The sequence below is a fragment of the Eleginops maclovinus genome, chromosome 19, assembly GCF_036324505.1.
Source record: "Eleginops maclovinus isolate JMC-PN-2008 ecotype Puerto Natales chromosome 19, JC_Emac_rtc_rv5, whole genome shotgun sequence".
NCBI classification, from domain to species: domain Eukaryota; kingdom Metazoa; phylum Chordata; class Actinopteri; order Perciformes; family Eleginopidae; genus Eleginops; species Eleginops maclovinus.
In genome coordinates, this window is record NC_086367.1 from 17,961,578 (window position 1) to 17,988,167 (window position 26,590).

Here is a 26,590-nt window from a genome sequence, read left to right on the forward strand (position 1 = left end):
ATAAAGAAGCAGTTTTTTGAAAAACCCAGACAAAAATAATCTCCTGCATCAACCTCCTGAACATTACTGATGGTTAAAGTGTAGTGAGTACCAGATCTACTACCACTGAGTTTAGAATCAGTTCCAGAGAAATTAGTTGATGCTTTGTATATAAGAAGTTTAGGAGCTTGTCCAGTTTCTGAAGATACCAACTGAGATCATCACCAATATTAGACCTCCCTGTAGCGCTGATGGTCACAGTCCCTCCAGGAGTAACAGACTTGGATTTGTCAGTCTGAGTCAGAAAATTGTTGGCAGAAGATTCTGAAATGAGAAGTGAAAGGTTAGATAACCAACAACATGGAGCAGCAGTTTAAATTATAATGAGAAACAGTTAAAGACAAAGCACAATGGATGCAATCATGAAAAGAAAAGACACACATTGTACCACACATACATTACTGAAAAGAAGAAAGCCCAACATGACGAGCAGAGTTACTGACAACATGATCTTGATGCAGGTTTCAGTATGAGTGCATGAAAACAGTTCAGACTCTACGTGACACAAGACCTTAAAACTGTGAGGAGCAGTGAAGCATTAACATCATGCAAATGAACATTTAAGATGGCATGCACACACTTGTCCTTGTGAAACCAAAAAGCAGGTGAGGTGAGTTTTTGTGACTGTTTTTGGTCATTCAAAGTCAATCATGTTACATTAGTTCTTCTAGGTACTTTCTTTTTTTTTGCAAACGTTTTTCCTTTTTTCAGTTCTTTCTTAAATATTTCATCTCATGAACAGTTCAACAGTTCTCCCTGCTGACAAATGGATCTATATCGAACACAATATCCACTGAGGGTTTGATTCAGTAGGATTTCCTTTTCTGTTATTAAAACCACTGAATAGAGACACAACATGCCATGCACAACAGAGACATGCATATAACATCTAATAGGCCTGTAAAAACTGGTTGATTTTAACTCAGTATAATATAATATATTGTACATTTCAGAAATACATGTATGCCAGGGGTGTCTAAACTGTTTTCACTTTCCACATACAGAAAATCATAGAAAAGGCTGGGCCACTCTCTAGAGGTGAGGTATATTGCCTCATAAGCAATAAGTTAGCAACATTAATCAAATGTAGGTATATTATGCTTGTTACTTGAATATGTTTTAAATCACAGCTTTACACAGGGTTTTATTTATTTTGTTACAAAACATTTTAGCAGCTAACCCCTTAAACAGATGTCTCAGATTACTTATGAGGAGAATATGAAGGGTATATTTAAATCTTGTTGCAAATAAGTTTATGGGCTTTTTTAGATCCACTAAGATTTGTTAGAAAAAGTTTTCAACCTAAATTGACAATATTTATTTAAAAAATGGGCTTATTAAAACATGAATACTATTTTGTAGTATATGTCAATATGTATATTTAATTAGTACAATATAAGAAAAGCACAAGTTTTCATGTGTTTTCCTATTCCATTATTCTTGGACCAAGGGCCTCAAATGGTCCCAGGGCCGTAGTTTGGACCTCCCTGATCTATGCATTTTATTTTATTGCCCGTTTAATAAATGTTTAACACAGTAGCCTAGTCACATAGTGTCACATTTGTCATCTGAGTTGCCCGTTTTCTCCCAGTGACTGTGTACATAATTGAACATCTGGATCAGTAAAGGGGAGCACAACTTTAGTTTCACTTCCCCTTTGACTGGGGCTGACCTGCATGTAGTTTCTGTAAGTTTGTACTTTCAGTGACTGTGCTATGTTTAGGTGAGCGGTGGTGCGTATCAGAATCTCAGGTCAGCTCATAGCTGCAACTCTGTATTTGAGAGAGTTTATTTTTTGTATAACACCCATTGGCTCCCCTACAGCAGTAATTGACTGCATCTTCAGCTCTTGGTGGTGGGAGTGAATTTCAATTCAATTCTACTGCTGCTCAGAGACAGAGAAATAAAGAACAGTTTGACAAACTAACCCTAATTATGTAAAGGCTGGTTAATGCACTCTCTGTATACTCAAATCAGATCTCATCCTGAATGTACACTACCAGTACCAGCAGTAAAACCAGCAATGACAGTATTTAAAAACTGGATAATGGTGCTTTCAGCCCAACAGATTTTCTCGGGAGAGTTGTCTGTGTTACATCTGCATTAAAAAAAAAACATTGCTGCCCTCTTGTGTCAAAATCAAAGTATGTAAATAAATGTGAATCTTTCATATCATGCACAGAGTCTAAGATAATGTGCCCTTGAACACTGATACAAAAGTCCTTCTTTATTGGAGCAAAATTCTCTTTGAGTCTTTATGTATCGCTTCTGTTTAACAATCTAGAGTCTTTTTGTGTCTCTTTTTACTTGTTTTGCCTCTTTATGAAGTAACTTATTGTTGGGGTTGCGTCAAATACAAATATTTTCGGTTAAAACATTTTTCTACACATTGCTTTGGTCTGGCTTTACTCTTCACTGATTGATTACAGAAACGTTGAACTTAGTGGCTATGGAAATCCGAAGGAGGGGCTCATTATCTTAAAGAAAAAACGTGCAAATATACACCCACACTGGTTGATTGTGCATCTTATTGTAGTTGTTTGACTGACTTTCAAACAAACATTTTTAAAGATCACTTTAATGTGAGGTTGCTTTCTGTGTTTGCAGTTTTCTGTTATTTTGGGATATTTATTTGTCTCATTGTAGATATATTAATTCCTGCCCTTGTGTTTTTCCATTCTGTGTGATTGTTTTCACATGTCCCTCTTTATCCCCTAGCCTTAAGCCTAGTTTTATAGCAGCGTTTGGACAATGCCTACAGGTTAAGACTTTCAAAACACTGTGTGTGTGTGTGTGTGTGTGTGTTTGTGTGTGGTTGTTTTCTAGTCTTGTCTGATACTGTGGAATTTACAAAACAGAATCTCTGGCCCCTAAATGCAGTAGGTCCAGTCAGAAATCCAGACACAAAACAATTTATGTCCAACTTTAATAATAATTTACATACTGTATTGATGATATTTAATGCCAGAAGTTGTTGGTTTTATGATTCACAACAACACAGTCATTAAAATCATTCATATGTATACAACTGGAATGTGTGTTCTCGTCAAAAAGCCACATATCAGTGTTTTCCAGCCTGTTCATAGTATTTGCATGTACTGAGTTTGGGTGTCAACCTGTTAAGTACCATACGTGTGGGTTTCAGCATGAATCTGACACAGCCACGTTTAGTAAATACTTTTAAATGCTTTTCTAAAGTTCTTGAAACAGAGGTATGATGGTACTCAAAGCAGGTTAAACAATCCTTTCCAAATACATCTCGACTCAAATGTGGCGTGATTGTCTCAGGCCTGTCAAACGTTTTAATTTTCAGGGAACTAAAAAGGAATTGAAAAAAAAAAACCAAACAAAAAAAGGTCTTCTCTTGTGTTAGTTACAAATATAAAACAATGATATACATACTTTTTTAAAGCTGTTAAAAAATACAGGGCATCACCAATACATAATATACAAAAAAAAAAAGAAGCAAAGTCTTCCTCCAGTTCAACACGTTCAGACAATTTGATACAGTATTTGTGTAAGGCTACTATTGTTTAAGGCACAGCTAAGGACAAGCACATCAAGGGTGGGAGACACGTTTTTACAGTGGTTTGCAAAGTTGCATGCGAGAGCAGAATTGTGAAGTTAAATTATATTGTATTTTCCTGCCTGGGTTGATACACCTAAAGATGCCACTAGAGAGATCGACTGTATAAAATAATTGAACGTCTTGCACAAAAACTTTGAAATTGTATTTGTGTGACAGAAATTAGATATGGGGACACACTGATATGGCTTTGTCCTCTGAACAAAGACCCCACGGTGAGGGTACAGCACAGTATATCGGTGCACTTTCTATGCTACTTTTTTCTAAAACTATTGGACCCTGTCAGGATGCACGTGTCACCGCAGCAACAGCAACCATAGAAATCAGTTGCAAAAGTTCCATTCTCTCCACACACATTTCCCTCTATTCATATCTTGTATTGTCCAAAAAGCCTTAATGTGAAACAACATTTTTCCTTATTAAAAAAAAGAGCTAAAAGTAGCTCCAATCAGAAGAAATACAAAATAATGTCTGTGGTGTGCAAATTTTAGGACCCCACCAAGAAACTCACAGAGCAAATCAGCAAAAAAACTTGCCTCAAAGTCATAACCTGATGGGCCAAAAATACACAAGCATGTTATGATGACAAAATGATGAAGACCCACTAAGCTGACTAACAACAGATGACAAATTCACAACGTGCCACTAGTTGGAGATGTTGCGGCTCTTGAAGGAATTCTCTTTGCCTTAATTGTTATTTTATGTCACTGACACCGACCTGCCTACAAATCACTGTAGAAAAACGAGTACATTTGTCAATCCATATGTCATCCATAGGAAAAGGCCATACCCAGTTTCTTCATTAGCTCTCAGCAGCAGGTTTTTTTTTTTAAGCGTCTTCTCAGAGGACTCCTAGAGTTAGGATTGTCTGTGTATATGGCCCCTTAGCATGTCTTAAACCTTTGCAATACTGAAACCAAATTCCTGGATTACATACTGTAGTAACCAGAGTAAAAATCCACAAAACAAAACATACTCTGGCTGCAACAAATGGAAAACACATAATGGCTTTGTGCAGCTTTAGAACAAGGCACCAAAAGGTAAGAAAAAAACTGGAAAAACATGGAGAGGCATTTTGTAACCCTTTGAAAAATAATTATAACACTAGCACTTTGCTGATGGCCGTCATGCGTAGACCAGTAGGAGATGCTGGATGATTTTCCTGTCGTTGGCATCTTAAAGTCCGTACAGACTGGGAGTTAGCGGTTGCTCCTCATGGCCTCCTTGGCTGCCAGGATGAGCGGGGTGAGGCTGGACAGGGGCTTGGCCAGTTTCAGGAATGGGTGCTACATAGAAACAGACACAGTGAGTGAAGACACAAGATATAATAAGGTGATAGATGCTCTTCATTTTTGCATATACTCAGATCAGTCTCAGTAGTCTTCATGATTATTAAGTCAGAAGAATACATCTCTTTCACCTTTCTAAGAGTAACATTTAAACACTTTAAAGAGGTACATAAACCAACAATTTCCAGATGCTCAAAGCCTTTATCGTTCTAATTATGTCATGCTTGCCATTTTCCAGAGTAAGGGATCCACAGAGGACATAAGCTCTTAAATGAGCGCACCTCATCGGAGAGCAGATTGTACTCCGGATGTTGAAACACCAGGTGAAATTGAGGCATATTATATAACTTTAAACTTGTGCTCTAACGCTGGCCTGAGGATTTGCTTTTTTCAACATTTTGGGGTTTTTCCAGCCATTGGTCCAACAAGAAATTTGAATGTGTCACCTTGAACTCAGTAATCATAATGGGCAGGAAACTGCACATTATTTTCTAAAATCGAAGCAGTGTGAGTGTTGTGCTTTCACACCTGCAGAAGTTCTCGGCCTGATCCTCGTTTCTCCACGTCCATCTCCAGACAGCGGGACAGGAAGGATCTGAAGACGGGAGACAGCTTCTCTGGATTCTGCAGCTCAGGAGTCCCATTGGTGGCGATTAAATACAATGCCTGGGGCGGGCACAATATCATGGTAAGAAATACGGTTTGACGCAAAGATAAATAAATATTCCATTATTTGTTTTTCAGTCATTTGGTTGATAATGATATAATGTGATACTTAACTATGGACTACTTTCCCCATTGGAGGTCAAGACATAGTTCCAACATTTTGGGAAATAAGTCTATTTGCTTTTTTGACTAGAAGATGGATTCCACCCCCAAATCGTCAGATACATGTGAAGCTAAAGCAAGTTAGCTTAGCTCAGCACAACAACTAAAAACATGGCAAACAGCTAGCCTGGTTCTACCAGATGCTGAACTTCAGATCAACCAGCAACTCAAAGTAAATATGCTAAATGTTTTATGGTGCCATCATCTCTGACGTGAGGGGTTTCTGTTATACATTATAAAATTAAACATATTTGGGGTTTAGACTGTTAGACACAAACTGACATTTCTTAACATTAAAAAAGACAAATGGAAAAAGTCCATATTTAGGATTTATAATTGTGACTTGCTTCCGAATGCGAAAATAGCCACATGTCCGTTCTTTCTCCCAGCACACACTCACCCTGAGAGGGTTCTCGTTCAGATACGGAGGCTCTCCCTCCACCATCTCTATGGCCATGATCCCCAGAGACCAAATGTCTACTTTAGGCCCGTAGGCTTTCCTGGTCACCACCTCTGGAGCCATCCAGTACGGGGTTCCCACCATGGTGCTACGTTTGCTCTGCTCTGGGGTGATCTGGGCACAGAAACCGAAGTCAGCTGCGAAAAAAACGAAAAAAAACACGTGTTTAGAACAATTTACACATGGTCTGTACCACAGCTAAAAGATGTCCGAGTGCTGTCCCTCACTGAGTTTGACTGATCCGTCCATTCCCAGCAGTACGTTGTCACTCTTGATGTCTCTGTGGATGACCTGGTTGGCATGGAGAAACTCCAGAGCCTGGAGGACCTGGATGCAAAGAGAGAGGAAGGTGAGGACCATTAAAAAAATCATGTGGGTCCTCTTTTCACACGATTCAAGTGACCTACAGGTGGCAGCATTGAGCAAGGTAAAGAGCAATATGCAGGCAAATGCACTGAATACAAAATCAGACTGCATGCTAGTAAACATGCATGTAAGCAACTCAGGGTTTTAAACACTTAATAAAAAATTGTCTTTGCAAAGGTTTTATGAGAAAGGAATAAAGTTGAGATTTTCCCACGGTTCAGTAGGTTAGTAAATGTTGACATAATTTCAATGTTTTGTTCCATTGTTCTATAAAATAAGAGGGATCTATTGAGCCCTTCATTTGTACACACAATATATAAATCGTGACATGCTTTGGCAGGTTTTTTAAAGCGTCTTTAAAGAATCCTACCTCTCTGCAGACGGCGGCGATCTGAGCCTCGTCCATGCATGTTTCTGTCACCACATCAGTTAAGGAGCCACCAGCCAGGTACTCCATCACCACAAAGAGCTCATCTCCTACGAGGAAACTGAAAGTACACACAGTCATCCACAAGACAGTTGACTCACACTGTGTTTGTATGTACAGTATGAGTTAGGGTCAGCGTTACCTGTCTACAAAGTTGACAATGTTGGGGTTCTTCATCTCCTTCATGACCAGGATCTCATTGATAATCAGTTCTTTCTTCGGCTGCTTCTGCAAGTTGATCTGTTTGATGGCCACCTGCAGAACACAACATCCTTTTAATAACAACATATACAAAAAAGCTATAAGGGGGAATAGCAAGGGACAACTCATTTACTTGTTATGCTACTAGAGCATACTCTTTACTTCCTCAAATTTGGACGGTCAAACTAGGAACATGTAAAGTTGCAAAAAGGAAACATAGATACAGTATATGTATAGCGTGTTTAGGTCTTAAATATATATTTTGAATAGAGAACTTCCTGCAAGATGAAGGTAACTCTCTTATTATAAGTTATGAGTAGAACAAAGTTGCCATCTTTAAACTGCAGTAAAGCTTCGACGCAGCTTCGAGCAGTTCTTATACTTATTACTAAAATGGAACAGTCTGTACCACTGCTGTGTTTTGCAGGGACACTGAATGAAGTGATCGTACCTCTTGTCCTGTGGCAACATCTATTGCGGTGTAAACTGTGCCAGATGCCCTGAAAGTGAAAAACAGTAAGAGATGTAATTACCTATTAAAACTTTTCCCTATTGGTCAATCTTGGCCAGCAAGTTCCTGCCATGTTCCCACTGATTCATTTTGACTCACCCCTGGCCGATCTTCTCATAGCGAGTGTACTTCTTCTTAGGATCTCCAATGCTGACAATTGTTCCTAGGAGTAAAACAAAATTGTTTAGTCAGCTCTGCTAGAGCCAAAAATAGATGCGGCAGCGCCTGCTATGTGTAATTTCCAGCGTGTATGTGCGTGTGTTTAACATACTAAGTTTCTCCATGATCTCCTCGTCAGTCATCTTGCCTCCCTTCTTCTTCAGTTTGTCCGCTGCTTTAGAGGCGCCGTCCACCTCTGAAGCTGGGATCGGGTCTATCACCGACTTCGTGTACACCTGACGCAACACAGAAGCACTTCAGGAATACTGACCCTGGGTGATCTTAGTTTGAAATTGTTATTATTTTACATAGTTTTAGTATTATTACCAGTAAATGTATGGTTTATTCATTGCAAACTAAAGCAAACCCTTACCATCTAGCCCTTCCAGATGTTTTCTTTATAAAATTGGATTTAAATATTAACAGTTGACCATGGGAAGCTTTTATCTTAGATTTTAGAGGCGATAAAAATAATAAAGATCCCATTTTCTTCTCATTCATTTGTTCTATAAAGTCAGCTAAAATTTGCCTCTAAAGGTTTACTGTCTTCAGATCTCTTGGTCCAAATCAGAGGGAAAAGAAATATATGAACTTTAAGGGAAAATGATAATCAAAAAGTAAAGTATTTCGAATTGTGATTTTTATCCAATGATTAATAGTTGCTTAATTATCCATTTGGACATTCAGCTTACTCAAGCAATAACGACTCAAACTTAATGTAAGAGTATGTGCAAATACGAAATGGTATTGTATATTTACAAGGTTTTAAAAACAAAAACCTCACAAGCCACATTTTGACTCACTGATTTTGTGTGCTCTGGCCGCGGTGCCACAATTGGGGGTGGCGAGTCGTCGTCGTCATCGTCGTCTCCATCCTTGCCTCCCGATTTGGAGGTTGCTGTACCTTGCTTGCCTGACTGCAACAGCAAACAAACGTATATTTAAGAGTGACAGTGAGAATAAGCTAAATGTATGCAATGCGATGTGGTGAACGGGCGTGGAAACGGTTAAAGGAATCCCTTACCGGCTGCGAGTCTTCATCTGAAAGGTATTTCTGTTTTCCACTAGTGGAGTCATAAAACTTGAGAATGTCGAGGACGGCCTGAGGATTCTGTTTCTGTTCTGATTTACTGATGTTGGAAGTTTGAAGGAGACGGGCCCACTGCTCTGGCATACCCTGAACAAACAAACACACACACACACACACATGAACACTGAAAAAAATATACAGAGATCTGCCTATAAAACAAAGAGAACCAAAATATCTAGGTCAATGTGGCGCTCCTGTAGCTAGGTGTGAACAATTCGTTTTTACAGCTTGTGATACTGGAGTGACTTCCTTTTCACATATTTGATTCCTTTGATTGGACAGAGCTCTAGATGTTGCATAGCAAAAAACAAGATATTGCTAAAGTCTTTCCTAGATGAGACATTTAAACAATTCAATGTAGAAATACACTTCGATTCTCATGTACATCATACTCTATGTAGCTGGAAATTAGTACGACTTTGAACTGTGTCAGGATAGCCATTTCTCTCTGATTATTATTACTGACGCCAAGTTAACGGTCCAAGCTTAGTTTGAGTGTTTCCTTTACATTCAAACCCGATTTATTCTTAGGTTACAGAGTATAATTACATCTTTATTCCATTATTTTTGGGTGTTTTGGTTCTGAAAAACTTGTGTAAAAAGGCATGGAAAGTTTATTTATATAGCACCTTTCAACACAAGGCAATTGAGAAATGAGATGGACAGCAATATTTGTACCTAAACCTCAGCAAGGATTAAAATGGTAAACGTTTTAAATGGTGCAACACAATTCATTCAAGTGTCTAGAGTAAGTTTGGATACTTACAGTGAACTCTCCAGTGACAGAATCAAAACCCACATGGATGGTGTGTTCAAAGTCTGAGGGGGAGGAGATCTCAGGCCTGTCCTTGTCCCGGTCCTTCTTCCTGCCTCCTGCAGGTAGAAAGGAAGTGTATGTTGGTCATCCACTGAAACGGGTGTGTTCATTGTTGTTTGTGTGTGTGTGTGTGTGTGTGTGTGTGTGTGTGTGTGTGTGTGTGTGTGTGTGTGTGTGTGTGTGTGTGTGTGTGTGTGTGTGTGTGTGTGTGTGTGTGTGTGTGTGTGTGTGTGTGTGTGTGTGTGTGTGTGTGTGTGTGTTCTCCACACCCCCTTACCTTTCTCAGATGCGAACATGGAGATGATCTTGTTTCTGGACTTCCTCTCCTCCGGTACAGACGGCAGTGGCCGAGAGTTGTGATTGGTCGACTGCGGGTCCTTGGCTCCTCCTTGGCTGCTCATCCTGACAGGGGGGGCGGGGGGCTTGTCCTCACACACTCCGCTGTCACACATCTACACACACGTACACCTGCACATACAAAAGGAGACAAACGCATTAGAAAAGAAACAGCCAGTCTGTTACACCCTCAATCACTGGCTCACTTCTTCCTGTTTCTTTAGATTTCACAACGCCAGCTTAAACCGTACATATTAGCCCACAAATGCTACTAAGAAAGGGTTAAAAATCAAGTAAAGCTTAGCCTACATTTCACAGAGAAAGAAACATCGTTACAACAAACTCAGAACAGACCTCAAAAATCCATCCATGCCACAATCTGTTCGTCAGACCGAAGGTTGGAGCGAAGGGAACAGAGAGTGTGAACAGGAAGCAACACTGAATGGGCAAAGTGACGTGTCGAGTCTCGTTACACATGAATGAGGAAGGAAAAGAGGCAGAGAGGGAAAGAGAGAGAGAGGGAAGAGTGTCTACGAGTTAGTGAGAGACCGAGAAGGGCTACACAAAGAGATAAGACAGGAACAGCTCGATGAGGAAAACTAAGCTATGAAACCTCAGAAACACAATGTAAACAGTTAAGTACTGTTCTTAAGGGCGATTATTATTCAATTCACTTGAGTTTTTTCATTTCATACTTTCATATTCAAGCAGAATATGAGATAGTATTAAATGTAACAATATTTTTCCTGCAATAAATAAGCAAGTATCAATGTGTAGAAGCTCTCTCTGAAAAAAAAGACATGCAAACATGCTCATATTTAGCAAATGAATAATTGAGCACAAAAAGGGAACGGTAGCTTCATTTAAAAGTCCAGTTTTCTACCAATGACCTCTCTTTTAACTGACTCATAAAAACTTTAGTGCTATAGCGCAGTCTTTCACAATGTGTTTGTAAAGCAATGATGATAAAAACATGATACACCATAGTTTTGGGCATTTTAAGTTGGACTTTCGATGAAGAAATTATACTTATAATGGAGTTTTTGAAACTGCTGTATTGCTTCTCGATTTGGGTGCTTCCCTTTTACCACTGGTAGAGAATCTGAGGGCAATCCATTACCCTAATATGGTGAGATTGCAGACACACATCCAAGCACACACATCCACAAAAGCACCTCTTCCAATCTTGCAGAGCAAGCGGTTTAAACAACTCTGAGCTGCAGCCTACGTTCTTGGTGACATCACAGACAGGAAGCAAACAAAGGTTTCCTCACTTCCTGTGTCTCTGACCGCCTAATGACACACCACCTCTTAACCTGGATAAAAGACTAAGCTCGGGTACAGGAGGCATACCTGTGACTTCCTTCTCACACAGCTCTGCCTGATACAAAATACCACAAATTAAATGAAATCAGGGAAGAGGAGACTGTTGTGCTAACATGTGGCAGAGATGTGATTGGGATGTTGTACTCAGTAAAGTGCTCATTCTGCATAGACCGGGTTTAGGACTCAAACTGAATGAACCCTGTTTCCATGAATTTTAAAAATTAGAATTGGACATTTAACATTGGAGAAGCAAGATTAGAAACTTTTACTATTGTAATGAGGGTAGCTAGCAGCACTAACTCCAAAAGTCGATGAAATGTAATGAAGAACTCGCCAATTTGGCCACACGGTGAACCCGTCTCTTCAGGGCCTACTTCTTAAGCCACCAAAATGGACACAATGTACATAACGTATCATAAGAAACCTAAATAACAAACAAGGCTATTGTTAGTACTCAAAACTCTAGTTGGCAGCTTGCGGAAGAGTCTAGAAACAGACAATGAGAGCAGAGTGCACTCAGAGCGTCAGGTCGGAATATAATCCTACTGCTACAGCCGCAGATAACACATTTCTGTCTTTTTTTTCTGAGAATTTGATTTGAATGACTGCCGTCGGAACATAACGACAATATCAACAAATATAACAATGTGTTTCTACACTACATTACCCACCCAACTTTAAAGATGCAGGACATATTATCTGCCCAGCAAGTGTTTTTGTTTCTGCCGTTTACTTTACTCCTGAAATTCCAAAAATTCTCTCCAGGAATGCAACTGCTTTTTTCTTGTTTCCCTTGTGTAGCGTAAAGGGATTACAACTGAATCTGGTTGTGTAACCCTGTGTTGTACAATGACAATAAATGACCCTTGAACCTGTGGCCATATCTTGATGCAGACTCATATTCTTAACATATTAACCAGCACAAAGAACATTAGGTCTTTGAGGTTATCAAAACTCAGTTCATATAAGGGTGTAATAAATGAGTGCACTGCTCTTGCCAGAAGGCACATCGGCACTCACCTGACTCAAGGTTTTCCTCCCTGCATAGTTTCTGAAACATTCATTGTACGCTGTGACGCTTCAGGACGTCAGCTATCACTTCTACTGATGCGCATGTGACATGAAAATAAATCAGGTAAGTTCAATATTACAGAGGCAAATAAGTCCCCTTATAGGACGGCAAAAACTCCCAATGCTTTCTTTACGCCCAGGAACGCCTTTTCACCACCTAGCCCTTTTTATATAAGCTACTAAATACTGACCTGTTTGTTGCTTCTTCTGCGTCTCACAGAAGACAAGGAAGACAATAACAACTTTTGTATTCCCGCAGCTAGTGTGTGCGCCTCTTTCTCCAGTGCTCATTTAACTACTTAGCTCTTACCGTTTCTTTACCCCTCTGCCCCTTTTCTCTCATCTAAGGGCAGGTCTTAGCAGGCTGCCTCATTCCTCAGAGATCTTGGATCGGACAAGTGTATTCTTGCCCCGGCAGGGTAAAATTAGACCGCGTCCAGCCTTAATGTCTTTTTTCAAAGTGTGTGTGTGTGTGTGTGTGTGTGTGTGTGTGTGTGTGTGTGTGTGTGTGTGTGTGTGTGTGTGTGTTTTGGACTAAATATTGGGTGCTGGCTGGCCGGGCTGAGACACGTTGTCTCAGTAGGAATTCCTTAGCTGCAGGGCAGCAGGAGTTGGGCGTGTTCTCCTGTCCATCCCACACAAAACACACACACATACGGCTCCTCCTCATTCCCTGCAGTAATTCACTCCCCCATTGCCAAGAGGGGCTCCATTGTGAGTCCTTGAACATCTTTTATGTGGCTTTAAGCTAAGCTTGCTAAGCACAGCAGAGAAAAAAAACATTGAGAGGAGCAGGCAGGTGCACACTTAAGTAGCACTGCAGGCCACACGCTTCTGTGTTTGTGAATAACACACCCTAGTATATGACTGAAGGAGTCATTAACTTGCTTGTCAACAGAGGCTTTGAATGTTTATTTAATCGTCTAAAGGTTAAACATTGTGGAAAACATACCTTCTTGGAAGTAGATTCAAGGGTCAATACCAATCTCATGTCTGTGTGATAAAAGTGTAGCGGGAGTTAGCATTGAGTTAGCCTAGGTTAAACTGAAAACATAACAAATTCTGCTTTTTAACACGGGCTATGTATGGGACCAGTTACTGGGAATACTCGGAAGTTAAAGGCTCAGAAATAGTTATGCACATAACCCTCCGTAAAACTTCTAACTGGCTAGGTCCCGTTAGTTATGCTATGCTACATATTCACCATGTCCAGCTCTTCATCTGCCTCTTTTTACAAGTTTATTTCTAAAAGAAGCCAAAGATTTGCAAGATTACAGCTTCAGAAATGTGACCGCTTGAGGGAGCCGCTGCACAGACTTTGATGAAAAACACTTGTATTGAAGTGATACTCTGTGTCTGCAGGAACACTGAGTTATCATATTCATTCTTTAAAAGAGAAAAGGTCAGATCAACGTATCCCTAGTTTAAAATGTACAAATGCATACTAATCTTTTTCTTGTTGATAAAACTTGAAGCTATTGAATAGATGAAGGAATGTTTTATTTTCAATTGACTACTTCACATTTTCTCTGCATCCCTCATCTGTTTTTGATTCACAGAAACTTTTCATCCTCCCTGTGCCTTAGAGCACGTCACAACCCTCTGCTTATTATAATATGTATTCCTCTTTCTGCACTCTCTTGCTGCATCAGAGCACTTTCTATACCCTGTGGCAGGCCACCATGAAGGGAAGCCCACTTCCTCATCCTGGAACTCCCCGAGCGCCAGAGGCTCACAGGACCGGGCCGAACCAACCAGAAAGCAGCAAACACAGCCCCGGAGCTGTTTACAGGAAGTGGACAGCAAGCCTTTTGTATTTCAGCTTCTATAAAAGGAAATTCTGCACAGGACTTCCTGGAAGGAGTGATGAAGCAGACACACACACAACACCACTGTTACCCCTTTCATTCACTCACACAGAAACATAAGAGACATAAAAACACATACACACACACACACACACACACACACACACACACACACACACACATTTGTGTTATATCATGTGTACACACACTCCCTCTACAGTGACTTCACTGATTATGGGTCTGGCAGTGAATGAGGCGTAAACACACTGCCCAGCTGCACACCCACACTTGAACACCTTATCCTGTTATTCAAACAGATGCCTCCCCCTGTTTCAACTTTGTTATGAAACAAATCACCAACCTGGCAACCTGGAGTCCCGGGTCGCTGACAGAACTTTACTCCACAGTTTGGACCAGGTACAAATCCAGGCTCAGGGCTCACAGTGGAAGTCTGTTAGTTTCAGGGCGAATGCATGAATGAATGATTCAGTGTAGCTGCAGGATGATTAGTCAGGACTGAATAGTCACAGTCACAGATTTATACACTGATGTGTTGCATTTTGATGTGAAAGTCAAGATTCTAGTAACCCAGATTGCATTTGTCTGAAATCCATACATTCACTGTATTATCTGTTATCTCCCTAAAAAAAGTTCTCAATGCCTTCTCTATGAAAACAAATCTGTGGTCCTCAGCGATAGTTTGCAGGTATACATTATTTAGGCAGTAGAGGTGGTATAAACTAAACTAAGGTACAATACAAGATCATTTTATTGCGGTAAAGTAAATGGTTAAATTCCGTTTTTGGGAGAACTGTGATTTGTTCATTTCCTAACATAGGCGACACTAAAAACAGCTGTCTAGCTCACTATCATGGACGTTGAAAATATAGCGTGATATTAAAGGTACAGCAATTATGATAAAAAAGGAACAAAGTCACATGATGTTGCTATTTGTATTTGTTTTAGAGGGGGGGCTCGTGCTTTATAGAAACAGTTTTAAAGATGTATGTATCTGTGATGCAATAAAGTAGTTGTTTCTTAACTAAATGTGAGTTAAACTATTTCCAGCATGTTTGAATGCAACTTTAGGGGTTGTAATTATATGTTGAGGATTTCAGGATAATATTTCGGCCTGTATATTTAGAGTACGACCAAATGATTCCACGTCAAGACAGCAGAACAGATCATTTCCAAAACCATAAGAAAAACAAAAAAGGGTTTATTGTAGCTATACTATACTGTGTGTTTGTGCTGTTGTTCTATGTTTATACAGAAGAACTTCAGGTGACAGTATATTCTGCTTTATTTAATTACATTTTATGAAACCAGCTTCTGAACTGCTTTTGTACGTGTGTTTTATCAACATTAAGGCTGTACTTTCTTTGGTTTGAATTAAAAAGCAGCCAATCAAGCCACAGGACACACTAACATTAGGCTCTTGGTCACGTATGATTTTCCCCTAAGACAAACACATTTACAGATATGGAAGAACGCCTCCTGTGACAAAATAAAGTAGTAAACAACTTTAATCAAATAACTTGTTGATTCTGCAACTTGTATGTAAGACTGATTGATTTTTAGTGTAGATTAAACAGACGTAAACTCACCGGTTGCTGTCAACCGCAGAAAAATCGACCGCACTCCGGCTAAACTCCAGAAACTCCGCCCCGTGTTTGCAGATATTCAATCCGTTGAAATACCAGATTTGATGCTGAGATTTCAAAAAACTTCCTGAAGGTGTGAAACACAATATCGTATATAATCACACACACTTTAATCCTGTCTATCTCCCCCCGACTGCTCTCGGCCTGGATCTTTACTTGGCCCGGGGAGGAACTTGCCTTGGCGGAGAGGAAGCGGAACCTCTTAGAAACAAACCGGGGAATTGATACCTCACGGCTTCCGTAGCGTTTAATGGGCAAAAGGCAGAAGGCGCGTAAAATGCAGCTGGTGAAAAGAGGACGCTGTTTGTGTGCACAGCATCGGACTGTAAAAGAAGATGGACACTACACCGGAAACAAGGTGACTTTGATTTCAAAATAAAAATGTATCTATTCTAAAGCGCATTCTCAGAATCAGAAACAGGTTTATTGCCTAGCAGGTTAATACATACGGGGAATTTGCCTTGGTGTTTATGGTGCATACATAAAGACAGTTAAAGAAGATACATTAAATAATTTAAATACAAAATAAAAAAACATTTATGAAAAACGCTTAAAAAAACTACTACAGTATAACATTAAAATACTGAGAAATATTTACATGAAACATAGATATACCCCAAAACTATATACAGTTTATGTGACATATGACAAAATTAAATATGTGCAGTTTCGGTATGAAATGTGTCAATCCATGCAGATATTAAGAGAGACTCATGATATAATATATTTGTGGGAAAAAATATCAAATGCAGTCACCGGGGCTAAATGCATGGCCAAAAGCATTTAATTGAAAATGATGTAAAACAGACAAGCACATTTGACATTGTCAAAGTACTTTTATTTTTTTTGTATCAATTACCTAATCAATAAACCCACTTATTGTCCCTTTTTGAAATAAAATAAAACAAAAAACTAAGGGATATTCATCACTCAATATTAAAAAGAATATGGATTCAAAGCCCTGAATCAAATGTATAATATAAACAAATGTTCAGATAACAAACTATTTGTATTTTTCAGAGCATTATAAACTATTCCGAAATACATTTTTATTTTGAAGGGTACAACCGGAAACAGTACAATCCACTCTGACAAAAGTCGATAGACACCGAGGAGCAGATAAACAGTAAGACATTAAGTAATTACCTTTATACACTACACAGTCTATGTTAATTACAGATACATTTCACACTCTGTCTCTAATTCTATACATAAACGTATTGCTAGACATGATAGCGTACGTAAAGCTAACAATAACGCAAACCGGCAGTTAGCTACCGTTAAGTGAACGTTAAACAATTAGCTAGCTTACCAACTGCCATTAAAACAACAAGAAGAAGCTAGCTGTCAAGCAACGTTATCATAACGGTGGGAAGGACCTAAGTACATTTACTCAAGTATTGTTTTTGCTACTTTGTACTTCTACCCCAATACAATTCAGAGGTAAATAGTCTACCTTTACTCCACTACATATATTTTGTACTTTTAGTTACTTTACAGATATTTACAGATTAAATAAGACATTAGTTACACCTGGAGTCAGATTCACAAGCTACCCTGCAGTATACGAAGTCACGAAATCTGCACATTTACCAGTTTTGATAAACACATTAATGCATCAATAATTATAATCAAAACATATAGTATGTATTCTTCTGAAATTTACCATTTTGCATAATCAGTGCTTTTACTTTCAAATTGTACTTTTAAGTGTACTTTGATGCTTATGTACTTTTACTTGATTAACATTTCAAGATGTTGTTTATAGCCCATGTTGTCAGTTTATAATCTGTCAAAGGGTATTTACTTAATGCTGTCTGCTTGTGGCTGTTTTCCAGGTGTCATGTTTTCCCGCAGATGGGGCTTCGGCTGGGACACCTATAGTGAGTTGGACCTTTTCACAGACCGCTTTGACACCAGTTCAGAGACCCTGTCCCAGGCCATCAGAGCCGCAGCGTCTGAAGAGCCAGACGCAGATGGCAGTGTGCTGTTCGGCCACCTGCAGGGCACTGTGGTTGGCCTCAGATTTTATACAGGGGTGGTGAGGATAGATCACTTTTATTGCTTTAGTGCATTGATTCACCGATGAGAAGGAATACCTCAAAGTATCTGTGTTTTACTCACTTTTTCAGGTGAATCAAGGGGAAATGGTCGGTTTAGTGCGACAGCCACAGAATCCATATGACCGCAATGCAGTGATGGTGTCCAACATTTTTGGCAACCAAGTGGGTCACATTAAGCGAGAGCTGGCAGCAGCAATGGCCCATGTTATGGACAACAATTTGGCTAAAGTAGAAGGGTGAGTGGAGTGTTATTTGCCTGTCAGTATCATTTCCTGCACATTTCTTGTCAGAATATTTTCTCAGCGTCCTGAGGATTACTAGTCTATAAATCCTTACTTACTTTACACATTGACATAGAGATCTGCTTTTGACTGTCTCTGCAAATAAACATGCATTTGATTAGAGTACTTTTAAATATTGAATCATTTCTCTACTTATTTAGTATGAGGTCAAGTTTACTGGGATTATTGTTGGTTAAAATGTGTTTGTGTATATTGTTGTATTGTTGCTCTGTCAGGGTGGTGCATTCAGGGACCAAAAACTCATTCACTATGCCAGTGATGTTGTCCTTCTGGGGACAAGAAGAAAATAAAAATGCTGTGATTGAGAGTTTGTCACGCCGCGGATTTAAACTAAACTCAGGCGCAAGCAAAGCAACAGGTACAAACACACTCAACCATCCAATTTCACCATGTAGCACTACATACAAAGAAAATGTCATGCATTGTTTAGCAACTTCATTTGTTATTGTGTGTTTGGGATTTCAGGTGCAAGTCAGAACTCGTATAATCAAGGTCAGGGTGCTCGTGCGTACTCCTCTAAAAAAGGATTGACCATCCCTCTGACTGCAGATGAGGTAATGTACCTGAATGATCTTGGTGTATTATATATATATTCAACTGTAGTGCAACATGTGGCATTATTCGTCATTATTGTTAGGACTCAGTTGTCTAAATGTTGTATAGTTGTTTTTTGAATTACTTTATTTTTTCTATGTAAGGATTATGCCGGAATTTCTACTTTTTTTTCTTTCAGCTGAAGAATGCCTTTGACAACCTTTTTGATGGTTTGATGGAGAGTAAAGATGGAGAGAAACAAGCAGCCGAGGTTTGTACTCGACTCTTTATCTGTCGTTTGTGGTCAGGCTTATTTAATAGTATATCATAATGTACAATAAATCGAAGAAACATTTATTTTTTCTCTTTCTTGCTAAGTTTCCTGGATAATCTGCCTATCGCTTCTGAGTTGTAATCATCTGCAGTAATATTAGTTGTTTCTGTGTTGTTTTATTCATGTCTTTGTGCAGCTTTACTTTACTGTAAACACACAGCTTTTCTTCTCTGCAGTCTGTAGGTACTCCTCTCCTGCCTCACCAGAAGGAGGCGCTGTCCTGGATGTGCGCTCGAGAAAACAAATCTGCCCTGCCGCCGTTTTGGGAGAAGAGAGGCGAGCTGTACTACAACATCCTCACATGTTTCTCTGCCAAAGAAATACCGGAGAGAATTCGCGGGGGAATATTGGCAGATGACATGGGACTGGTGAGTAAAAACTCATGTGATGTGACATTATTACCATGAAAAAGGACATGTCTATTAGTCAATTAGTAGTTTATTATACAGACACTTATGATGAAGGTTTGGTCAGTTGCTCTTTACTGTATACAGTAGAGAAAACTGGGAAAAATATGTATTACACTTAAAACATGTAGGGTTATATATACAACTGTGCATCATATAACCATATTTAGAGGTCATGATGTGAAATGTGTAAAAAAGGAGGCTGGAAGCAGTTTTTCTATTTTACAATAAACATGATAAGAGGCTTCACACTGCTGCTGTCCAAGCAGACATAAATACTAAAGCCCTGTTTTTGTTTTCCAGGGGAAAACTCTGACAACCATCGCTCTGATCCTCACCAACTTCCACAAAGGAAAGCCTCTGCCTGTGGAGAAATGTGTAAGTGTAGCTGTGTGTGTTCCTTTCAATCCGATCTCTGTCTGGATGACTTGTGTTCATCATAAAGTGTTTGTTTACATGTGTGCAGGGGGAGCGCTCTTCACCTTTCAAAGCCAAAACTAAACCAGACATGGCCTCCAAACTGGAAGGTACACTCAACTTTCAATATTAACTTTACTGAGGTTTAGTCTTCGTTGGTCTTTCCCCAGAGTGTGCGTCAAACAGAAACAGAGAGCTGACGTGATGTGTCTTTGTTTCAGGAAGCAGTGCAGGTGATGAAGCAGCTGGTTCTCTAAGCTCAGACCTGTAAGTGTGATTGAATTGAAATTGGCTCAGATTATATTGTCCGAGGTGTGTTTAATATCACAATATAGATAGATATGTTTTCTTCAGTATATATCTGACATTATCCTGTGTGGGTCAGTCCTCAGGTGGAGGTGATGGATTCTGAAGATGTTGCTGTCAAGTCAGAAGAAAGTAAGACTTTCATGTCATCAGTGTTTCACTTTTTTTGTCTGGTCATGCTGTGTGCTTGATTCTTCGCATTCTTTGGATTTAGTAGCTTACATTTGACCTGACTGCTCTACTCCCAGGTACGAGCAAGGGGAAGAGGAAAGCCACCAAGCGACAGCCCTGTAAAGGTACATGACCTGTGAAGTCTTTGTATTGGAACAGCAGAGATGCAACAGTCAGAATAATGGGTTAATGACTTTCGTAAAGATGGGAGTAAATGCTATTTTCAGCTTTTACAATTTGAATATTTGTGTTGAATGTGCCCCAGTACTGCTGGAGGATCTGGACTTTGCTGCAGCTCTGGGTGGCTCGGCAGCAGATTTGGGCCCAAAGAAGAAGAAAAACGCCAAGAAGGCCACTCCCACTCTGAGTGAGTTCTAACAGCACTCTGTTTCACCAGGTGTTTCAAATCAAAGTGCCACATGTATGAATTAATTCGGTTTGTGTACATGGTTCATGACCAGGTGAGGAATCCTTCATCTCTGACAGTGCAGAGGACCTATCAGCTAGAACGACTCTCATCCTCTGCCCACTCTCTGTGATCAGCAACTGGCTGGTAGGTTTGCAGCCTTACACAACAAGACACTTTGTCTCACTAAACTACATTTATGTAGTCCTGCCCATTAGCTTAGTGACAAGTGAAGCTGGATAAAGTATTAGGGAATCTTGTTTGCTTTGTATCCATATCATTACGATATCACATTGAACAGCAAAGAAAGGATTTACATTCTGTATGACCATTATTGTTTTTGACAGTGTAGACGCTTTACTCATTGTTTCCTTCCCAAAGTCAGGATGTGTCACGTTTTCCTCCTCTCTTTGTGTGTGTGCAGGAGCAGTTTGAGCAGCATGTGCAGGCTGACGTGAAGCTAAACGTGTATCTGTATTACGGCCCGGAGCGCAACAGGAACAAGACCTTTCTGTCCTCTCAGGACGTGGTGATCACAACCTACAACGTCCTCTCTGCTGACTTTGGGGTGAGTACAGAGCGGTCATATGTATTTCCATAGCTGTAAGGAGAGTCAAGGGGTCCAAACGGAAAGGAAAACACAGGGGACATTTAATACGGTGGTGCTGACCGTGTTCAATTATTTTCCTCAGAAAAATCTCAAATGGCAACCAATTACTGTCTCTCCTGGACTGTGTCGCAAAATACTCTCTAGAAATAATTTCCCTTTCTTTTACTAACAGATGTAATCTTTTTGCTTCCTTTTCAGAATAAGAGTCCCCTGCATGGGATAAATTGGCTGAGGGTTGTTCTGGATGAAGGACATGTTGTACGCAACCCAAATGCACAGATAAGCAAGGCTGTGCTCGACCTAAAAGCTCAGCGGCGCTGGATTTTGTCAGGTATATTTACAACCAACACAGAGTAAATAACATATAGATACAGAAACAAAGGCTGGGCTCTAATGTCATTTTGATCATCTAAACAATACAATTCAATACAACTTTCTTTGTTCATTGTTACTTTTAGACTTTAATGGAATTACATTTTTTTAACTTTTTACCACTACCACTTCTCATCATTCTGCCGTCCAGCAGTGGCTCAGTCAGTAGGGGCTTGGACTGGGAATTGTAGGGTCCCAGTTCACCTCCTAGGCCCTGCTGTGGTGCCCTTGAGCAAGGCACCGGACACCTCCAATCCCCACTCCCCATTGCTCCCCGGGCGCTGCACAATAGCTGCCCACTGCTCCTAGTACTAGGATGGGTTAAATGCAGAGGTCAAATTTCACTGTGTGTGCTCTGCTATGTGCATGTATGTGACTAATAAAGAGTTTCATCCTCCGATTCTATCTTCTATCTTAATGTTTAAAAGACATAATCAAGTTCACACAGATACAGCCTCAATATTAAGGCAGACACCAAATGTTTCTATGTGTTCCCCCCTCTCCTCCAGGTACTCCTATCCAGAACAGCGTGAAGGACCTGTGGATGCTGCTGGCCTTCCTGCGTCTGAAGCCCTTTGATGTGAAAGAGTGGTGGAACCGAGTGATCCAGAGACCCGTCACTCAGGGGGACAGGGTCGGCCTGCAGTGAGTGCTCACACATGCCTTACATTACACTGATGCAATGCAGTAAAATGACTCCAGAGGGCGATATGATCCGCGATACACTCCGTGTCAAGGAAATCAGCGATCAGGCGTCTACATTACAACATTCAAAGCTCTACTGTAATTTATTTGACATCAAACTAGATGTGGTCACAAACTGTATTGATTACCTGGTGAAGCAAGCTGAGTGAGAGTTTCTAATTAAGTATCTGTCATGTTCCACTTGATATTCAGACATCAAATATCAAACAGGCGTTGTGTTTTTAATAGCTAACACGACATACAGGCATGCATCCATGTCACAATTGCACACACACCCTTACAAACACTTGATCTCCATGCCAAATCATAAACCTGTGGCCGCCAAAAGTGGGGACATTTTTATAGTCTCACCGAATCAAAGCTATAAACGCAGTAATTCAAAGCTCAAATCTCAGGCAGTTGATACTGTGCACAGGAACCTTCAGACCCTGGTGAAGAGTATCACCCTGAGGCGCACAAAGAGCAGTGAGATAAACGGGCGCCCCCTGGTGTCGCTGCCGGAGAAGACAGTGTGCGTGGAGCAGGTCGAGCTGAGCCAGACGGAGAGAGAGGAGTACGAACTGGCACGCAACGAGGGAAGAAACACCATCGGCAGGTGCGTGTCACTGTGCATCCGTGCATGCGTGTTTAAATAATTCAACAACGTGATTTAACTAATCTGAAGTGATGTGAGGCTGTTATGACATAACAGGCAGCTGGTCGTACAAGTTTGTCAGACATTGTTTTTCCACTGTGTGTGTAGGTACGTAGCCGAAGGGACAGTCCTGAGGAATTATGCCGATGTGTTGGCCATCCTGATGAGGCTTCGACAGCACTGCTGCCACCCTGATCTGCTGGCAAAAACATCCTCAGACCTGGGTAAACCCATAGTGTCATGCAGGAATCATGTGTAGTGTAGTTTCTGAACCTTCAGGTCACTTGTGATGCCAACAGGCTGCCTGGGGTTTAATGTGGTTGATATATTATACCTTATATCACAGAATAAATTCAGACAGTCCAGTTCACCTCTGTATATCCAGTAATAGATGCATGGGGGGAAAGGACTGAGGCAACATATCTACCCTTTTTTATTAGCATTTATATTTTGTGGTGGAAAAGTGGAAAGGTAGAAAAGATTTCATTAATCTGTGTGGATTTCCACTTGTAAATGTCTCATACACAGTATTGTGTCCGTAGGTGCTGCGGCGACGCCTGCAGAGCTGCGGGAGCGTCTGATAGAGAAGCTGCGGTTAGTGTTGGCCAGCGGCTCTGATGAAGAGTGCTCTGTGTGCCTGGAATCTGTGCATCTGCCCGTCATCACACACTGTGCCCACGTCTACTGCCGGCCCTGCATCGCCCAGGTCATCAGCAGTGAGCAGGTACATGCACAGCAGGGGGTTGGAGTTGAATTTACAGTTCGCTTTAACTACAATGCAATCAACTATACATCTGCTCATCTATTGTTCCATTCTCTATTAATTGTGTGTGTGTTTGTATAGGAGAAATCACGCTGTCCTCTTTGTCGGAGTGAGATCAAGGCCAATGAGCTGGTGGAGTTTCCACAGGAGAAAATGGAGGAAGAGAAATGTGCAAACCCTGACAGGTGGAGGTCAAGTTCGAAGGTATACTGCACACACTGAGGCTGGTTGGTTTTCTGCACAACTCAAATATTTGACTTAAAACTCGTTTCAGTCTTACATTGAAACTTCTAACATTTTTCACATCATTTAACAGCATATTTACCAGATGGAATAATGCAGCTTTATTTACTAAGTCCATCATTATTTGTATTTGTTTGTTGGTCTATGTTGTGCATCCTTTTACAAAATCAACATCTGCAAGAATTATCAATGAATGCTCAATGTAAGATGAAAGATTAAATTCCATACTTTGCTGGATTTAACTGAGGGCTAACTCCAAAACATCAAAGTATAAGCTATAATCGAAGCCCTTAAAGTGTCTCAAATCGCTCTTCTGGTCCTTTTTCGGCGACATTATCGCTAATAAATTATATAGAATCACTCTGAAAAGTAGTGGAAATGGCTGTATATACTCCCCTGTGAGAAATGCCCTTTCCCTCTTTTTGAAGTCTGGTTTTTCGTGTCTGCAGGTGCAGGCGCTGATGGGAAACCTGCTCAGGCTTCGATGTGAAGACAGCAGCATTAAGTGTTTGGTCATCTCTCAGTTCACACGCTTCCTCACCATACTGGAGACGCCACTCAGGTAACACACACATCCACAGTAGTGGTGTAGGATAGGGACATTTAATCTGTCAAGGTAGATAATAAAACAGAATATTTAATGATATATTTGCTGTGCGCCGTGAGTAGAAAACTAAAAGATTCTGTGGGTTATTGTCCTCCATCCTCCTCACCAGGGAGCAAGGTTTCACTTTTGTGCGTTTGGACGGCACCATGAGTCAGAAGAAAAGGACTCAGGTGATCCAGGAGTTTCAGAGCTCTGCAGCCGACAGCCCCTCCATCATGCTGCTGTCACTCAAAGCTGGAGGGGTGGGGCTTAACTTGACTGCCGCCTCTCATGTTTATCTCATGGACCCTGTAAGTACATTTACTGGCACTGTGGAACTTACATTCCCTGTTTTTATTATGGTTTTAATGGCATAAGGATGTAGTGTAACAGCGGACAGATTTATATTTGAAGTTATGTAGATTTTCTTACTTTTTAAAAACTTTTCTACAGCGTTTTACAATAAAGTTGGACCACCATGAACTTTCATTGGGAAAAAAACACAAAAAGAAGGAGACAAAGAGCAGGGTCGAATATTTTTACACAGGAGATGTTTGAATTGATGAGAGTAACTACTGTTTAAGCCATCATCTTCTCAATAAATTAAGAAACCCTGCAGAGGAAATGTCAGCTGATGAAAAATGCATGTTTACTTACGATTGTGAGTCCTTAAGGCGTGGAATCCTGCTACTGAGGAGCAGTGTATCGACCGCTGCCACCGCCTGGGACAGACGAGGAACATTTTCGTCACCAAGGTTAGAAAACTATTTCTAAACAGCATGTGTTTGTATTTTGGTTTTGCTGGAGAGCTTAGTGCATGTCACATGTTCCTAAGCAGGTCCAGTATTCATACTTAGTGTACCATTAAGACTTAAAAGTATTCGTTATGTATGTATTTATTATGTTGTTATATTTTTTCGTGTGTGTGTTGCTGCAGTTCATAGTGAAAGATTCAGTGGAGGAGAACATGGTGAAGATCCAGAAGCAGAAGCAGGATCTGGTGGACAAGGCTTTCGGCTCCACAAACACTGGCAGGAAAACGTCTCGCGTTGATGACATCAAAGCTCTGATGGAGCTGTAGATGACTCAATTGCATTTCCAATGTTTGTGTTGTTCCCATGTTGAGTCAGACGGCTCACACCTGAAGGGCTGGAGAGACTTTTGTACACATTTGTGAATTTTTTGTTGGTATTTTGTAACGCCTAAATGTTTCATTCTCATGTTTATCATGTTCAAAATGTGGGTTTCTTCAACAGTTAAAGTTTCTATAGTGATTACATGACAAACCCCTTTGCACGTTTTTATTTCTGTTCAGTTGTGTTGCTTAAGAGTTGCTGCTCTTGGATCAAGCTGTGCTGATCTGGTCGATAACGATTTAGTCCAAAGTTAATTCCTTTTGTTACTTAGTAAAGACTAAATAAATTCTGTTTTCCCACCTGTTGTTGCAGCTTGAGTTCTAACAGCCATGAAGATTTGGTGGATTCTTTGACATCTCTGGAGTAAATGCAGACTGCTGATCTTTTGTATCTGCAAAGAGCTGCTTTCACAACAAGTGTTTTTCTAAGTAAATGTTGAAATAAAAGGGAACAATAAAAACGGTTTACGACACAATAACGTGCATCTGATTCATCAATTTCATCAAGAGTGCTGCAGGCCGTTTTTTGTAGGCCCAACTCCAGTTCCCTTGACAAAAAACATCGAAATGACTGGGAATTATTGCAGAGAATAGGTTCTGCAGCAAAGATAATGTATAATACTT

General features: G+C 40.3%; 2 protein-coding genes across 9 annotated transcripts; one reads left to right on the forward strand and one right to left on the reverse strand.

Annotated features, from left to right (window-relative positions):
• Positions 1-2,947: 2,947 nt before the first annotated feature.
• Positions 2,948-16,184, reverse strand: LOC134881417 (serine/threonine-protein kinase PAK 2-like). Of its 5 annotated transcripts, XM_063908730.1 has the most exons (15): positions 15,922-16,183; positions 14,676-14,765; positions 10,051-10,241; positions 9,723-9,829; positions 8,891-9,043; positions 8,670-8,783; positions 7,979-8,102; positions 7,807-7,870; positions 7,648-7,696; positions 7,138-7,250; positions 6,939-7,056; positions 6,430-6,529; positions 6,143-6,339; positions 5,443-5,580; positions 2,948-4,911 (listed from the first exon to the last, which is right to left on the reverse strand). In XM_063908730.1, exons 3-15 carry the CDS (start codon positions 10,223-10,225, stop codon positions 4,825-4,827), a joined length of 1,539 nt encoding a protein of 512 aa, XP_063764800.1. In that variant the 5' UTR covers positions 10,226-10,241; positions 14,676-14,765; positions 15,922-16,183; the 3' UTR covers positions 2,948-4,824. The 5 variants fall into 5 exon arrangements, with proteins under 5 accessions (XP_063764800.1, XP_063764804.1, XP_063764802.1 ...); XM_063908734.1 differs by lacking the exon at positions 14,676-14,765 and having other exon boundaries at positions 15,922-16,184; XM_063908732.1 differs by lacking the exons at positions 14,676-14,765; positions 15,922-16,183 and adding an exon at positions 12,817-12,973.
• Positions 15,619-26,439, forward strand: hltf (helicase-like transcription factor). Of its 4 annotated transcripts, none has more exons than XM_063908728.1 (25): positions 15,619-16,336; positions 17,817-18,019; positions 18,111-18,277; positions 18,559-18,701; positions 18,809-18,897; positions 19,077-19,148; positions 19,388-19,579; positions 19,922-19,996; positions 20,085-20,145; positions 20,257-20,302; positions 20,421-20,473; positions 20,590-20,637; positions 20,778-20,879; positions 20,974-21,065; positions 21,343-21,486; positions 21,727-21,859; positions 22,410-22,545; positions 23,021-23,200; positions 23,348-23,463; positions 23,782-23,963; positions 24,084-24,206; positions 24,695-24,807; positions 24,962-25,142; positions 25,506-25,586; positions 25,769-26,439. In XM_063908728.1, the coding sequence occupies exons 2-25, from the start codon at positions 17,822-17,824 to the stop codon at positions 25,910-25,912; spliced, it is 2,871 nt and encodes a 956-aa protein (XP_063764798.1). In that variant the 5' UTR covers positions 15,619-16,336; positions 17,817-17,821; the 3' UTR covers positions 25,913-26,439. The 4 variants fall into 4 exon arrangements, with proteins under 4 accessions (XP_063764798.1, XP_063764796.1, XP_063764797.1 ...); XM_063908726.1 differs by lacking the exon at positions 15,619-16,336 and adding an exon at positions 17,036-17,104; XM_063908727.1 differs by lacking the exon at positions 15,619-16,336 and adding an exon at positions 17,203-17,421.
• Positions 26,440-26,590: the final 151 nt, after the last annotated feature.